The sequence below is a fragment of the Chionomys nivalis genome, chromosome 6 (assembly GCF_950005125.1).
Source record: "Chionomys nivalis chromosome 6, mChiNiv1.1, whole genome shotgun sequence".
NCBI lineage: Eukaryota > Metazoa > Chordata > Mammalia > Rodentia > Cricetidae > Chionomys > Chionomys nivalis.
Genome location: NC_080091.1, coordinates 90,324,674 through 90,341,743, shown reverse-complemented (window position 1 = coordinate 90,341,743; position 17,070 = coordinate 90,324,674). Strand labels below are relative to the sequence as shown.

The following is a 17,070-nucleotide window of genomic DNA, read 5'->3' as shown; positions in this document are numbered from 1 at the left end:
TTTGAAAGCCCCTTTGTTGACAAATGTGCACGGAGCTGGCTTCATGCTTCACTGGTGCTGGGCACGGTGTATGACAGATGTGAGGAGCATGGTTGTAGTCAGTGCACAACAAAAGGTCAAGCTGCTGGCGGTGTGGTATCACCGTGTTCTGTGTGTTCTAAGAGGCTGTCATAAAATATGTCATTATTTCACGATCACCTGCAGAGCAATGAATGTAATGCATCGTCACACTGTGACCGAAACACATGCTCATTTCTAGAGACACTAACGGGTGGAGAAAGCACATACTAAAACCAGCGAAATATATACGCTGCAACAGTCTCATCGGCATGGTGCTCCTACAGAGACAAGCAGTGCGTCTCGTTTGGAACTTCAGACAGTAATGCTTGTCTGGGCTAGGGATGTACCTAGATGGAAGAGCATTTGCCTTGGTGTGGAACACCCTGGGTTTGGGCCTTAGCACTACCAAGAACACACTACACCAACAATTCTTGTTAATGTTGCAAGAATCGACTGTGACCTAATGTAACAAACAGGCTGCTTATCCAGGCGTGCTGCACACAGGCATAGGTTGTTACTAAAATCTTGTTTTCCAAAATGGTGCAGTAAAGACATCCATGGATAATATTTTCATGAGCTGCTGCACTCCTGCACTGTGTATTTCAGACAGAAGTTTTTAATATTAGCTTCTAAGCAGTTAGGTTCTAACCAGTGTGGGTAGTCTTAAATCTTCCTCTCAGTAAAACCAAGTCTATCAGGCTGCAGTCTTGGTGTTGGGCATCTTTGAGAGGAGCCTTTTAAGAGAACCCTGGAGGATGCTCAATCCAACTACTAAATTTCCACGTGGGTCCCTGTAGAGTACTTGGTTTATATTGCCGAGTTTACCAAGCACTTTCTGTTACAAGTGGGGCTGTACGTGTTTTAGAACCACTTTTAATCATTTATACACTCTGGGGTTGTTCAAACTCAGCAGACAGGGAAAGCATGAGTTAGTTCCTTGCCCAAGGTCACCATCTAGCTAAGGTCTCCAGAAGCAGACCCCTACACCCAGGAAGGTTCCTGATCCCATTGCACTCACGGTCTCCTCTTTCCTCTTCTGTGAAGATGTGGGATGCTTCCTAGCCCAGAAATATGAAGCCTCAGTGCTGATTGAGAGAGCAGCTGAGGAAGTACTCACAGGGATGGGCTGAGCAGTGGCGGCGCTCAGCAGGGCAGCCAGGAGAAAAACCTTCATTCTGAAGGGAGAGTCTGAAGTGAGGGACGTCCTGCTTCCACGGCAAACAGACAGTTTAGGTAGACATGCTGTCAGTAGTCAGGCTAAATCTTGCCTCCAGATTCACATTCTTTTCTTAAAGCTTGAAAAACTTTTAAAAGCTTCAAGTACCTTTATACCAGTCATTCTCTGGCTTGTTATATTACCTGTCAGAACCCCCTTCCTTACACCTCACAGTTCTGCCTACACCCAGCCATTCTGCCTTTGAAGTGACTCGAGATTGCCATCTCTGTGCATAGATCTCCTGTCTTTAATGTTACAGTGGGGAAGTGATCGGTTAAATGGAGAGAATGCTTTTACGGAATAAAGCTCCTGCCTGCAGGAGACTGACCAGCCCACATGCCCTGGATGCTGTCATTGATAACTACAGTTCTTTAGAAAGGAAGCTCTATGAGGAAAATTTGCAAGGCATAATGGGTTGATAAGAATAAGCACAATGTGAATAATTCAGTAAAGAAACTTAGCATGATCTGCTCTGCCCCGCGGGCGAACCTTCATGTTAGTGAGGTCACGCTTGCATTTTAAACTACGTCATTGTCCTGTGGTCTCTGGCAGCATAGTTTTATGAAGACGTGTCCCCAACATTTGGGGCAGATTCCATCTGTCAGTTACTGCAATATACTGAAACTCAGCGCTGGCTGAGTTTCTATCACTTTGCCTGAACATGGATTTTTTTTTCATCTTTTCTGTTTCTTATTTTTCCTTTGTGAATTTTCTAGATTCATACTCTAAAAATTCTTTCTTATTTTGATTAGTGGACATAGTAAAAATCATTGAACTTCCCAACCCAAGACTGTCCTACTTACTTTGAGCAGTATAAATTATATTGCTTTAATTACCTGTACTTCCAATGGTCCTCAGAGCGGCAGATCCAGGAAGCGGTGTGGTCTGACATCCCTCCACCTGGCTGGTATTTAAGCTGTGGTGCTAATGCCTGCATGATCACGGGCAATATGACTCACACACTCAAGGCTAAACTGAGCAGTTGGCTTCAGACCTGGACTCCGGTTTCTAGATGATCACAATGATCAAGATCGGCTTAAAGACTGATTCTGAGAAGACAACTTCATGGCCTTGGTGGAACCAGAGCGATTCTCTATGGCAACCAACTCGTCATTAGGAACTGACCACTAAGAACGTGAAAGTACTTCTGTGATCTGTCTCCTGGGATCCTTAGACCCAGGGTAAGATTTGAACATCTCCATTCTTAGTATTTTCATTTCAAAGTGAAAATTATTTTTAATAATTTTTAGTAAATGTTTAGATGGCATCCTTAATATTAAAATCAGTTTTCCTTATTTTAAAGTATTTTTTACAAAGTTGCCTGAGAGTAAAATAAAATGCAGGTCTAATGGACACCTGCTAGTATAATTATAAAATGTGGTTTCTAAAATTTAGCTTCTAAAAATTGGTTTCTAATTAGGACATTTTGGTATATATAAACATATTCTGAAGTTTAGAATAATTTCTAAAATTAACTTCCTAACTGATGAAAATAAACAATTAGATTTTGGTTGGTCAAATTTCACTTAATTATTTAGAATGGATATGGTTTAATGGGTTTTAGTTAAGGAGCAAGAGACTTATTGACCTCATAAAAATAAAAACAATTAAAGATAATTGTATTGATAGCTTCCATTTCACTAGAAAACTACATAACCTTCCGTTTCTTTCAAATATTATAAAGTGGAACACAATGGCTGCCAGAAACTTTTGGTGCCTCCCTTCAGACGCTGGAAAACAGTGTGGTGTCATTTGTACTTTTGTTCCCCAGTTTTTAGCATTACAGAAAAGCCCCAGAATTTTTCTAAGACACATCAGGCCGTAGGAGTGTTGCTGTCTGATGACCCCCACGGCTCATCATTTGCCTCTTTCCCTGCCACGCACAAGTGCTACTGCACAGAAGTGAGAATCGGCTGGCTACAGCCATGTAGAGTCACCCACGTGTTAAACTGCACTTGGCTAAAAAGCAGTTGAATTCAACACCCCCACTGGAACTTACAGAAGGACAAAGGACACTCTTGATTAGTTTGTAGCAATTTGTTTGCTATGGAAAACATCTCAGTCTTGTCTTTAAATGCACTTTTTATTTCGAGCAGGAAGCAAGCACTGTTTAACAGAAGCCCTGGGTTGGTCTTTTACATTTAATTGTTTAAATAAATAACTGGAAATCAACTTGTGCAGACATTTGAGGGCTTACATATTCTTTATTAGACATTAAGATACTGAACATGAGGCATGTTAACCACAAAAGAGCAAATTCCCACGTCCTTAACATGCATAAGGTGTATGGACAATACAAACAGATTTTTCATGTTTTATAATTGCCAATTATAAAAGTAGACATTACTGTGAGTTAAACTGTCCCCAGGCCGTGCAGTCCTCTGTAGACATTGACCCTACTTAATGTTAAAGCTGTATTTCCTAAGGTAGTGTTAAAGCCTGGCACATGTACATATCAGCATCAAGCAGTTACTATCATTGTATTCTCTTACATGCAAACAAACATTTTGCTAAATATGAATCTATAGTGTCATGGCTGCATGGATTCAGAAGTGGTTAGAGCAGAAGAAGAGGCTGATGGGAAGTTACGAGTCGTTCAAATCTTCATTCAAAACAGGAGGTTTTCATCTATGTCTTCTGTAAAAATAAACAAGTAAATGAATGGATAAGTAAGTAAGTAAATAAATAAATAAATAGATGCACTCTTAGAAAGTCGCCTGGAAAGAGAAAGGCAGGCGAGAGTTGTGGATGTGCGAAACCATCCACAGACGGCAGGGTAGTGGTTCCCACATAGTTTGAACTTTTGAAGCTGTCTCTAGGCTTCTGGAGTCAGAGTCCCTGGGGTGGACAGCTATCACGTGGATGCCTAGGCAGTGCTTCTGGAATTCTTTGTACCGCTGAGAACCACCCAGGGCAGGCAATGGGAGGAGCAGGCCAAGAAGCGCTGTGTAGGAGGGACACTAAGGTGCTGTAGAAAGGGTAGGCGGCTAGGCGTAATTGGCGCAGATCAGGTTTGGATGGCAGACGACACAGCCTCCTCTGCTGGCCACAAGACTGCTCTGGATCAGGTAACCTTTCCAGGACTGCCTGGACACCCCTATCTCTACATCAATGGACCCGTGACTGTCTTCTGCCTTTGGGCTTCCTTGCAGTCTGCGTAGTCCTCTCCCTTAGTAGCTCATTCTTTGACATGGACTTTCCTTCCTTTTGGGGGGACTGCTCATTCTCCTTTCTGAACCCCTTCTTCAGTACGTGTTATCTACATGTGTGATGCCTTGGTGTTCAATCATAGACCTTTGCCCCATAACTTAATAAAATTTTGTTGGCATAATAATTCTCTTCCTTAGCATTGATTAATTCCCATATGCCCAGATCTCTCTTTTTCTCTTGGTGGGGATAAGCTCAGGCCCATGTATATTTGAGGTAAGAATTCTGCTACTGAATTATACCCATAACTCTCTTCCACACTCTTTTGCAGTTATGACTCGTATCTTGAGCTAGGGATCGTATTTGTTCTGTCAGTGTTAACAATTCAGTGTGCCCAAGTGGAAGTTGTCATCGCCCCAAATCTGCTCCTGTCGTGTTTCCTGCCTCAGAGGAAAAGTGCCTTGAGCTACCTTGCCCGGCCCAAGGCGGGAACGGGGACACTGCAGGCTTTCTCCAGATTCCCTCAGCTGTCTGCTCCCTCACTCTGGGCCTGTTTACTTCCTTTTGTTGTTGCCAGGCATTGCCCGCGTATGCCCCAACCCTGCCCCATGAGAGTATGCTTCTATTTTAAGGTGTCCTGACTGCATCACTGGTTTCCCCACGACCACTTCTGAGTCAGGTTCTTATCCGCTCTTGGATTCACCACAGCATCCTCAGACGTTCTTTACTTGCTCTGCCGCGTGACCACAGGACTCTCTGTTGGTCACACCCCAACACCCCGGAGTAAAGTCTTTAAAGGGCTCAGGAGACCCTGTGTGGGCTGACTTACCCCACTAGTTTCACTTGGAAGGGTTTTTTTTTTTTTCTGAGAGTGATGTGAATAGATACAATAGATGGTGACACAGGGTGGAGCCAGCTGAGAAGGAACCTCAGCTGAGAAAATGCTCCCATCAGATTAGCCTGTACACAAGCCTGTGGGACCCGGCCCACTGCGAGTGGTGGAGCCCCTACTCCTGGCCAGGTAGTCCTGGCTTCTATAAGAAAGCAGGCTGAGAAAATCATGGGAGCAAGCCAGTAAGCAGCACCCCCCCTCGTGGCCTCTGCATCAGCTCCTGCCCCCAGGCTCCTGCCCCAAGTCCCCTCAGTGATGACAGTGGCCGGAGATTTGTAAGATGAAATAGACCTTTTTCTCCCAAAGTTGTTTTTGGTCATAGTGTTGATCATATTAACTGAAACCCTGACTTAGGCACATGGTGTCAGCATCACGAGGACCCTCCCACCACTTTTCTGAGCTTCTTTATTACCGCCTAAGAAGAGAGTGACCGAGGGCAAGCGGCCTGCAGCTGGCTAACGGCGGGGCTGTGCCCTTTAAGCATAGCTAGTTTAGATCACAAGCGGTTGAAATTCTGGGAAATGCTGGTAAGGTCTGTCTCCTCCTGTGTTCTTACTAGTGTTCACAGGGAAGAAGGTGCATTTATAAAGACATGGCATTCTTTCTTTGCCTTGCCCCGCGGTTTCCCAAAGTGATAACTTGTTTGCTTATTCTAAGGGAACATTTAATGACTGCCTTATTGGCTTAGTATGTGATAATTCTTTCCCAGCTTCAAAACAGTGTAACACCAGCCAGACCACAGTGACAAACAGGGCCATTAGTAGCTTTGCGAGGCACTGGGCCCTGACCTTTCTTACTCCTCCCAGCGCAGAGCCTGGGCAGGCGGACTCTAGGAGAACCGCTACACATTTTGTAAAGGAAACAGAGAAGAAAAACTCTTTTTCCTTAAGTAAATGAATGACCTTAATTCAAATTTGCCTTTTTTTTAAAAATCAGGTCTTTAAAGTCCCAAGTCCCATAAGAAAACAAAGGAAAATGGTCTGGTCCAGCTGAGCTCCTCATGTTGATAACAATGGGCTTCAGCTGCACTTAGGGATGCTCTGTCTTTTCAGCAGTGAGTTGAAAAGACAGGTTTAACCATTTGGGGGATATATTTGAACTTGTATAAATACTCTGCTTGGAGAATAGATATTAGAAAGGAAATTGATTATTTTTATATCAGTCTGGGTCTAATAGCTTGTTCATTTTTTTGTCAGTACTAATAGAGTACAGTTTCCAAAATGGTTTCCTATGATCTGCTTGGCCCGTGTTCCCCACATGAGAGCAATATTGTCCTGTGAGACCACCAGAACATGTCAGAAGGATGTGGACTTCAGCCTCGGGTTACTAAGGGTAGGTGGCACCATCTGGTGGGATCTTGAAGCCACTTACAAACAGGTGACTAGAAGCAGGTCCTGCAGTAACCTCTGCACCAGCTACCAGGTTGGTCCCATGACCCTAAGCCAGAACCACCTGGGAAAGTGATTCCCAGACTCCCAACCCTGGCAAATTGAGACTGCTAATTCAGGGGTGATTTGCTATGTCGTGTAGCAGCTCACACAGGAGAGGAGCTGCTCAGAGAAATGGGCTCATCGCCGGCTTTATTCACAGAGGCCGGTTGAGAGCACCAGGGTCGGTCTTCTGCAGAGCGTGAAAGGACTCAGTCCCAACACTCTCGGATCTTGCTAATTCCAGCCCATTGTACATGGGCATGAAGAAGAATTTTAAGGTGGAAGTCACACATACAACCTCTGGGGGCAAGTCTGACCTTGGACTGTCTGTCTTTTCTTGTTGCTTGACTGTATGCTCATCCGTATGTATTTTTAGACATATCCATAAAGCATCTGATGTGTGTGTGTGTACACGCATATGTGTGCATGGAGGTCAGAAGACAACCTCAGTGTTGTTAGTTAGGCTTTGTTTACATTGTTATTGTTTTGAGACAAGGTTTTTCTATGTAGTCCTGGCTGTCCAGGTACTCACTATATAGATCAGGCTGGCCTAGAATGAACAGAGATATAGCTGTCTGTGCCTCCTGAGTTCTGCGATTAAAGACCTGTATGTGCGAGCACACACACACACACACACATACATGTGCACACACATGCACGCACACCCTCCCTCTCCCTCCCCTGCTACAGTAGGATCTTGCTATTAAGCCACAAGACTCAGCATTTATCTGAGGAAATAGACATTGTTCTTGATAACGAATTTACCTTCTTTAATCCCAAAGCAGTGGCCCCATTCCTTCAAGGTGATGTGCTTGTCCTTGTTGGGGTCACACTCCTCAAAGAAGCGTGTTATGCAGTGCTCCATGGGCACCAGGGAAGCTCGCAGAGGAGCAAGTTCGGAATGTGTCAGGATTCTGTAAGAGGACAACGACAGCCCGTTAACTGCCAGACTTGCCCAGGAGTCTTGAACACCAAGGGCATTTCCTTCTACAAGGTCACTGCGTACACCAAGTGACTCAGTCATACACAGTGGAAAGCTGCGGGCAGGAACAAGGCATGGCGCCTGAGACTCCCCTCTTTGCTGAGAATTGTGCACCATCCAACCCCAGTCTATATGAGCACCTGGAAGTCGGGCTTGTGTGAGCTGGCTCTCATTCACCGGCAAGCTTGGAATTGTCCCAAAGGTGGTATTTGACCCAAGTTGAGCCAATGAGATTACCTTGTGGATTTAGTTCCAGAATGAGACTAGAAGGCATCTCTGTGGGCAACCCAGGGACTTAATAAGGAAACTCAGTACGGTAATTCAGAAGCTGTGCTGGTTCTGTCTTCCATTATTTTCTAAGTGATTTTTAATTAGATTCCTAACCACAGTGGTTTGTATTTAGTGTTTGAAAATGAGGCTGGAAGCATTCCCCATGGTGTCTGGAGTGTCCTGGGGGGGGGGGGAGGGAGGCGAAGGGCTCTACCTGTCTGCAGGATGCTGGTCCAGCTCATTAAACTGCCAGTGCACAGGATACACATACATGTGGTAGTTTTTCTTAAAGTCCCTCAAGAGAAGCTCGATGGGATGGTCTCCAGCCAAGAGCCTCTTCTCATCCAGGTAAATTTTCTTGACCTGAGATTAAGAAGGCAGAAGGTTGTCAGAGTACCAGGCAAGTGTCTCAGAATTGTCACTTGTTAAATCTTACTTGAAACCTGCCGAGGGTGCGAAGCCCGACCCAGATGAAATGGGTTCTTATTAACACAGCAGCCTCCTCTCTGTTCCCTTCCCTTTCCCCCTTTCCTTTCTTTTCCTTTCCTTTCCCTTCTTTCCCCCCTTTCTCTCTCCCTCCCTCTTTCCCTCCCTCCCATTCTTCCTCTTTCTTTTTTTTGTTTTAAAATGACTCAGTAAAATAAACGTTCAGTTTATTGCCAGACAGTTCACACACATGAACTTACTTTTGTATAGTAATCTGTCTCCTTGCCTTGAATCTATAATGCTTTTAGGTGGAAGTTTGATGTGTCCATCATGGTATCTCTAGAATGTGGGTCAATTTTGGCACCTGGGATACATTCACTAACTACCTGATGAAAGAAGCTTCTCTTGAAACTTCTGGAATTAATGTTCTGCACTTTTAAACCTTAACGTGTTGCTGCTATTATGAGCAATTAATTTCCCTTATAGCAGAATCTGTGCCTGGTCCATGAGGGTGAAAATATTAGATTTAAACACTTTGAGCCTGCTTTATCACAGATAGAATGTCTCCCAAAGGCCCATGAGTTAGAGGCTTGGTCCCCAGCCCATGACGCTCATGGGAAGTGATGGAAACATTCAGAAGTAGGGCCTAGTTGGAAGTTTCCTGGTCATATGGGAACATGCCCTCAAAGGAGATGTGGGGAGCCCAGCACCTCTTCTTTTTTGCTTTGCTCCTTGGCCCACTATGAAGTGAATACTCCCTGATACAATTTAATACCTCAACCCAGGCCCAAAGCAACATAGTCAACATCGGTCACAGACTAGAACTTCTAAAACTTGTGAACCAAGAGACCTTTCTTCTTTAAGTTTTGTTGTCTGAGGTATTTGTTACAAGCATGGAAAGCTGATCACATAAATGCTGAATTAGTTAATTTTGCTTGCTCATAGTTCTCTGTAGATGCAGCCTAAGGATCACTTTCTAGGCTACTGCCCCGTGAGTAAAAGGTGGGCAGTTTGGTTGTATTACGGAAGTTGTGGCACAGATGGTGACCACTGCAGAATGTTGATGCATGCAGGCTAAGCAGATGCAGAAGGGTGGGGGCAGACTCTGCTGCTGTGCAAGCCAGTGTGATCTCATCATACCTCCCCTCTCAGGTCCAGCAGACAGCCGCCCAGCTAGCAGAGCATGGAACTTACTTTGCTTCTCTGCTTTTCATTTAGATAACCGTCATGTTTGGGATTCGGTTCATAGAGCTGCATCAGGATATTTTTGAGCCAGTCTCTCATCCGCAGGGGAAACTGAGCCACTTCAAAGTCCGTACAAGCAGGAATAGCTGGGAGGAGCAGAGAACATGATATGACCATACTTCAAAGGACAAGTCTTCGTCATAGGAAGCTCAACACCTCCTTCCTTCTTATGGTGGGCTTTACCCCCGGAAGCATGGTAGAATCTCCTAGTGCATCTTCACAACATACCAAAAGTTCTTGGATATTTTTTTGGGTTCTTCTCCCTCACTCTCGCAAGTGCCAAGATGATACACTCTCACTACTATGCCTAACAGAGGACAATCTCTACGGAAAGAAAGTCTTGATGATCTTGTGGTGGGTTCTGGGCGTCGGGATGTCTTAAGAGATGCCAGAATAATTCTGACACTCAGTAAAGAGCTGAGCACTAGCGCTGTAAATCCAGGGACCAGGAATTTGGAATTGGAGGGCAAGTGGGTTGTTGATTAGCTGTAGAGGAAAAGGCTGAGAGGAGCTCCCTCTGCAGCAGCAAACCACAAGACAAATCTTCACTTGGAGAACCCCATGCTAGTCTCCAGGTGGTCCCACATCAGGCACCGACTGCCAAAAGGGCTCAGCTCATCACTGTCTCTCTGGGCCTCAACACTGTGGCTACTGCTTCAGCACAAAGCTTCTGAGTGTGGGGACAAACGAAGAGAACACAGTGACACACCAGCCTTCGTGGGGACAAACCGAGAGAACACAGTGACATAGCACCCTTCATGGCTTCTGCCCAGAATGCACATGGGTGACTTTTGTTACATCAGTGGACAGAGCAAGTCAATATATATATATATATATATATATATATATATATATATATATATATATAGTGTGTGTGTGTGTGTGTGTGAGTGGGGTCTGTACAAGTGTGGAACTACTTATCTGCAAGGGGAGCCCAACACAACTGAGAAAATCCTGGGACAGGAAGATGGCATTACACCTTCTGGAAGAGTCTACTGCAATACAATTCTTGGCAAAGACTTAAGTGAAATTGGGAGGAAGGTAAGTGTAATTCATAAAACCCCTGCCTTTCATGTCTATATTACAATGGTGCCTCTGAACTCAGTGGGAAGACCTGTAATTGTTTAGGTTTCTTAAAAAACAAAAAGCAAAGTAAAACTATGGTTCCAGCACAGCCCCATGGAGTCAGAGTCTCCTGTGAATAAGGTCTGGGCATTCCTGAGCTGGCTTAGTTTCAGTCTGACTTCATAACTATATAAACTTTTTTGTTTGTATAATGTATAAAATTCATAGAGGCACAAACATCACCCCAAGCCCACCCAGAAATGATGCTCCGAGCAGTGGTCAGTGTCTTACATTTGCAGGCTCCAAAGTAGTCCAGCTGTAGTTGGTGCCCCTTCTTGGTCCCTTCCAGCTGGCACTTGGTAGCAAACAGATGGCAGGAGCTGGCATAGGTCTGGTTGTCGGTGCCACAAACCTAGGCGAGGGAAACACGGAGAAGTGATGGAGCGGAGTACTCACCAGAGAACACATCCCCGGAACTCACAGACTGTCCCTCTGGTAGTTGTGTTGTGCTAGTAATGTGTTCAGACAGAGTCTACTAAAATACCAATTTTTGACCTGGTGGTGGTGGTGCATGCCTTCAATCCCAGCACTCGGGAGGCAGAGGCAGGCGGATCTCTGTCAGTTCGAGGCCAGCCTGGTCCACAGAGTGAATTCCAGGACAGGCACCAAAGCTACACAGAGAAACCCTGTCTTGATAAAACAAAAGACCCGACCCAACCCAAAACAGAACAAAACAAAACAAAAAAACCAGTTTTCTGATTTGGCACCAAGGTAAACCCATGATTGATAATTTAACTCCATATAGATCTCCATAGACAGTAATTCTGACTGTGCCCAGGACAGAATGAATTTAAAAGTTTACCTGCTCACTATCTTTTAAATTTTAAATATTATGTGCTATGGGTGTGGTGTTCACACTACAGTCTGTGTTTCTCTGTGCCCACCCATTATGCACACACATGTATGGGTGCATGTGTGTGGGCGGATTGGGCTGATGTTAGGGGTCTTTGCTGATCTCTCCCCATCTTATTGCTGAGGTGGTATCTCTCAGTTGAACCCAGAGATCATCTGTACCACTAGTCTTGCTAATCAGCTTGCTCCAGCAATCCCCACTTCTGCCTTCTGGGAATCCTGGAGTTACAAGGACACTGCAACTCCCACCTAGCATTTATGTGGGTGCTGGATCTGAACTCCCATCCTTAGGCCTGCACAGATTCACCTGCTGGGCTATCTCCTCAGCCCTAGTATTAATCTTTTTCATGGTATAATCAAAATACTTTGATTTGATTTCTCTGGTATGTTCCTACTCAATATTACTTCAAATATGTACCCACTTAAAAACAGATTACATTACAAACTATATTTATCTTGAGGAATTTCATGCAGAAAACTTACTTGGTCGAGGATTTTTGCAGGGGGGCAGGTCTCTGGGTCTTGGCAAACACAGTGGGGTTTCCCCTGCTGATCTGCTTCGCAAGTGTGTCCCCTTTTACACTGGAAGTTCACGCAGGAATCTAACAGGAAAGAGTGGAAAGGGAATGTAAACACAGAGAAGTTGTATATTAAACACAAAATCATCCAGATGCTTAGCTTCTCTTTCACTCATTAGAGAAAAAACCCAGATCCTGAGAACGCGAAGGCAGGAGGAAGACACTGGAGGGCACATGAACTGATGTTAATGTGTGGACGGACTCTGCCCTCAGACGTGTGCACGGGGCTTCGAATGTCTCCTTGCGGCAGGCTGTATCGGAGCTGGAAGAGGACAATGGCTCTCCTTGGCCCTACCTAAGACAGTCAGAATCTGAAGTGCATGAAAAACAATGTGCAAAGAGGCCAAAAGTTAAGCCAGGAGAATTTAACTTTGTTGAAATTAAAGATGTTTGCGGTTGGAGTAGGATAGATTTAAGAGAAAGCGACAGAATCAGTCTTTCTCAGAACTGAAAGTGATGTTGGGGCTGCGGGAGGATAAAGAGAGTTTTGTGTAAAAGCTCAACAGAACTTTTAGTTTGTAAGCCCATTAACCCACAGTTTATCAAACACATTCAAGAAATACCAACACTTAATAGAATATTTCCTTAAGGGAGATTGGGGACATGGATTTCTGGATCAGAATGGAAAAGGATGCTAACCCAAATGACTGACTCCATCCCTCCCTGGTCCTGTTGCAGCTTGTGAAGCATCCACTCACCAGCACTGTGCCCCCTCGAGTTGCCCTCATTTGAAGGTTCAACATTTGGCGAGCTCTCTGTTTTCTTGGCCTTTGAAAACAAAACAGAATTTTAGTTTGATCAAGAGACAGGTGATTTGCCTCTGTCTTACTATGCATACAGTCACTGAGCTGTGCACACAGTCACAGAGATGTGCACACAGTCACAGAGATGTGCATACAGTCACTGAGCTGTGCATGCAGTCACCGAGCTGTGGGTACAGTCACTGAGCAGTGCATACAGTCACTGAGCTGTGTGTACAGTCACTGAGCTGTGCATACAGTCACTGAGCTGTGCATACAGCCATCACTGAGTTATGCATACAGTCACTGAGCTGTGCATGCAGTCACTGAGCTGTGTGTACTATCGTCACTGAGCTGTGCATACAGTCAGTCACTGAGCTGCGCATGCTTTGCTCTCAGTAGGGAAACCCCTAAAGTTGCAGAGGGAGACAGTAACCCTTGGAGAGCAAGAATCATTCCATGTGAGGAAGATCACCGCTTTGGAGTTGGGTCCAAATCACTGTCCCCATAACATTGTCTTGGGATTCTGTCACAAGGATGGAAGTCCATCAGTGACCTCTGTGGACGTGTTGATAACACTTTCTTAGCAGGTTTGAGGTGTAAGAAAGTTTCTACCTTAAATGGCAGGAAAGACCTTGGGATTTGATATTGCCTGCCACCCCAAACGGGGTCAGTTCCTTCTGGGTGAGGCAGAAGGGATAAATTCCTCCTGGGATGGTGAGTGGCAGGCAGTGTGCTGGGAATTTGCCTGGAAGTCCCAAGTGATTAAGCAGCCAAATGAAAACAGAATTTCCTCTTTTTCCCTGCTGCAATTTCCATATTTCCATAATTTTCATATTTTATAAAGCAGTACTTTAACTTTTATGGTTAATTCAACAAACGTTGCCGGTTCTGCTTATGCTGGAGGCATTTTGACAGACACAGTGGTTCAGCAGGACCAATGTGACCCCAGTTTTGAAGACAGCAGAATTGCAGCTGCTTATGGCTCCCCTTCTTCAGGTCTGTCAGAATTTTCCAGCTAGCTTCAGGGATTTTCAACTTGACTGTCTGCATTTCTAAGTCCCCTAAGCCATAGAAATCTACTCGGCCGATTCAAAGGGCAAACTGGATGCATTCGGGATTTATTACCTCTAGCAAATCCCAGACAAACTCCTTACTCCCAAATGGAATAATCCTTGGGAGTTTTTTAAAAACAAATTTAATTAATTTTTAAGGCTTCTTTTCCTTTCCTACGTAATATTTACATTTCTCTTTCATTGTTTCTTGTACTTCTCAAATACCTGTCATTCAAATCAAAGGTCTGCTTCTAAGAAGGGCTCAAACAGAGCATGCTCTCAGTTTGGTGATGGACAGACAGACAAATACATATTGCACAAGGTGAGCATTCATAATATGAACACTTGAAAATATGAAATTCTCTGAGATCCAGCTACTGTCTGAGCACTGACGTGGCACCACCAGTGGAGATATAACACATGGGCTCATGTGACAGGTTACAGGTAAAATAAGTCACATCCAAAATATTGTATGACATTATGCTTAAGCTAGAAACACATAGGGAGTGTTTGTAAAACAAATTTTGTGCTTAAACATGGATTCTATTTTCAAGATATCTCATTATGTACATGCACATGTCGCAGGGCCTGAACAAAACTGCAGTGTTTTTAAAGGTCCATCACTTCACAGGGGGGATGTTCAGCCTGCCCTGTATCTTAAGAATGTTCTGTGTGAAGCACACACAGCAGGGCGTGAGAGCATACAGAGCGGTGGCGGCTATTTCCTGGCTAACTGATTGGATAAGCATCATGGTAAACAGTCTCACCATTTGGTTGTCTGCAGCCTCACTTTTATCTACTTTCTCATTCTCATCCGTTGTTTGCTCAGCACGTTTGAGGTAATAGGAAAGGGGATCCGCTTTCCCAGCCTCTAGGAGCTCCTGGCTTGGGATGAAATAGTCATCACTTGTACCATGCTTAGCGTCATCCTTGCTGCCATCATAACTGGCCAGGATGGCAACACCGTCGGTAGGTTCTGTGGAAACTATCTTTCCATCCTTGTCCTTTTGGCTACCAGTAGCTTCGAGGACAGCTTTTCCTTCTTGGCCCTGCCACTCTGTATGCTGAATGTGCTTCTCACTGCTTGCCGTCATGTCCTCCCCTTCTGCATTGGAGTTACCTTCTTGCTCTTGGTTTCCTTGCTCAAACCCATTCTTCTCTGTCTTGCTTAATTGAGTTGGTTGATTGGACTCTTCTAAGGGATCATCAGATTGGTCACTGTTCCCCTCCTGCTTGCTGATAGGCTGCTCCTCGGGAGGTTCTTTTTCCCTTTCCAGGTTATCACCGGGAGCACCAATGTCTCCTGGCTCCTCCTCCTCTTCTTCCTCTTCTTCATCGGGAGCACCTGGATCTTGTTCTGGACTTTCTTCGTCCATTAAGTCTTGGTTATGCTGGTTGTTCTTGTTCAGTTGCTGGTTCGCATCCCCTTCAGATTGCTCTTGGCTTCCCTCCCCCTTTGTGACATTTGCCTGTCGGTTGGAATCCACAGAGGAAGTAGATGCAACCTCAGGGAAATCGGTGCTCTCTGGGAGCTTCTCCTGTTGAGGAGGCTCACTTGTACCGTCTTGTGCGTCAATCGCTCCTTCTGTTGGTGAATAGTCCAAATTCACGCTTAAATCGCCCTCCCCGTCCTCCTCATCTTTGAGATCCTCCTCGTGGCTGTAGGCTTTGTCCTGTTCTGTTGACTGTTCATGGTTGTCCTCTTCTGACTTCAGTGCTGAAGGCTGTTCATCCTTAAAAGAACAAAAGTTTATTCTTGAAACAAATGACATGGTATTCATATTTACCGTTGCAAGGTTAATATTAAGTTGTCTCCCTTCTTTCTCCATGCATTATCATCTAAACATATTTATGCCGCTCTTCACCTTCTAAAGCACAGGTTTATCCCGAATTTAAATTTTGTAAAATGAAATATTTTATATAGCACTTGACTACAGGGAGTAAGTACACTCATTAATTCCTATAACTTCCAGTGTTTAGAGATAGTTCATGTAATTATTGTACTTACAAAATTAAACTGAGACACGAATATATTAGACTTTAAGCATGCTTTTATACGAACTTCTCTGGAGAACTAAGGAGATGACAGTAGTATGGGGATGACTTTTACCTTATTGCTGGCATGGCTTTCTATGTCTGCTGCAGCTTCAGCCTCAGCACTGGGGGCTGCAGCATCGTCAGGTGTCACCAAAGTTGCGGTCGTTGGGTTGACATGACCAGAGAGAAACCTTGCATTTGTCTGAAAAAGACAAAGACTTTGTGCCACTAACAGACAGATGCCAGCTTAAGATACATGAGTTATTTTTGTCAGTATCGCTGCTGCTGGAGTCTTTCTGGGGACATGAATGAACGGTGGTCTCTAGAATTTCCTAGGCCGCCAGCAAAGGCCTGCGATCTATTGTTACATTGAAGAATTATAGTCAAATTTATGAAAGGCTATATATGCAAAGACTGGTTGAAAATAAAACAGAAGATATTTCAGTAATGATTATTCTTGACTTGGGATTTTTAGTCTTGACAGAAACATACATATTTTATGATTTTGGAAAGTGTTATTTGACATAACGTGGAGAAAAACAAAACTAACCCCCGGATATAGCACCGAACAGCACCGTGGCTGCTTTTAAGTTCTCATGGAAAATTAACAGAAAAGATTATAAGATTTTTGCTAAATATTTATTTTCTTGGTCCCATTGGCTTTTACTAAAAGCCATCAGGACACCTTTGACTAAACAAGCTGTTTAATTTAGAACCAATAAAAAAGATTATGTGAGACAGGGCACGGAGCCTGGTAGGGAGCAGCCACTAAGGAGTCTAACTTCAGCAAGAGCAATGGCTTCGTACAAGACGAGAGACATCAACGAAGAGCTGGGCAGTGATGCACAGAACAGAAGCTGGGTAACTAGAGTTGGAGGGAGGTCCCGCTTCAAGCCTTGGTTGCTCTCTGATCTTTACTGGACTCGACAAGTTGTTGTCTTCTCTCCTTCCACCTCCTCTGGCAAAGCGAGCAGAAGCACAGAGACTGAGTGGTGAACAGAAACTATTTTGTAAA

At 44.4% G+C, this 17,070-nt stretch overlaps 1 protein-coding gene across 1 annotated transcript in view; it reads right to left on the bottom strand.

Moving 5' to 3' along the window:
- Positions 1-3,460: 3,460 nt before the first annotated feature.
- Sparcl1 (SPARC like 1) overlaps positions 3,461-17,070 on the bottom strand; it is a 30,604-nt gene continuing 16,994 nt past the window's right edge. Inside the window, exons 3-11 of the mRNA XM_057772476.1 lie at positions 16,129-16,257; positions 14,786-15,751; positions 12,922-12,991; positions 12,129-12,247; positions 11,025-11,145; positions 9,618-9,754; positions 8,212-8,360; positions 7,511-7,659; positions 3,461-3,913 (exon numbers count right to left, since the gene is read on the bottom strand). Of these exons, the coding sequence (XP_057628459.1) occupies positions 3,885-3,913; positions 7,511-7,659; positions 8,212-8,360; positions 9,618-9,754; positions 11,025-11,145; positions 12,129-12,247; positions 12,922-12,991; positions 14,786-15,751; positions 16,129-16,257 (1,869 nt within the window). The 3' untranslated portion in view covers positions 3,461-3,884. The remainder of the gene's footprint in view (positions 3,914-7,510; positions 7,660-8,211; positions 8,361-9,617; positions 9,755-11,024; positions 11,146-12,128; positions 12,248-12,921; positions 12,992-14,785; positions 15,752-16,128; positions 16,258-17,070) is intronic.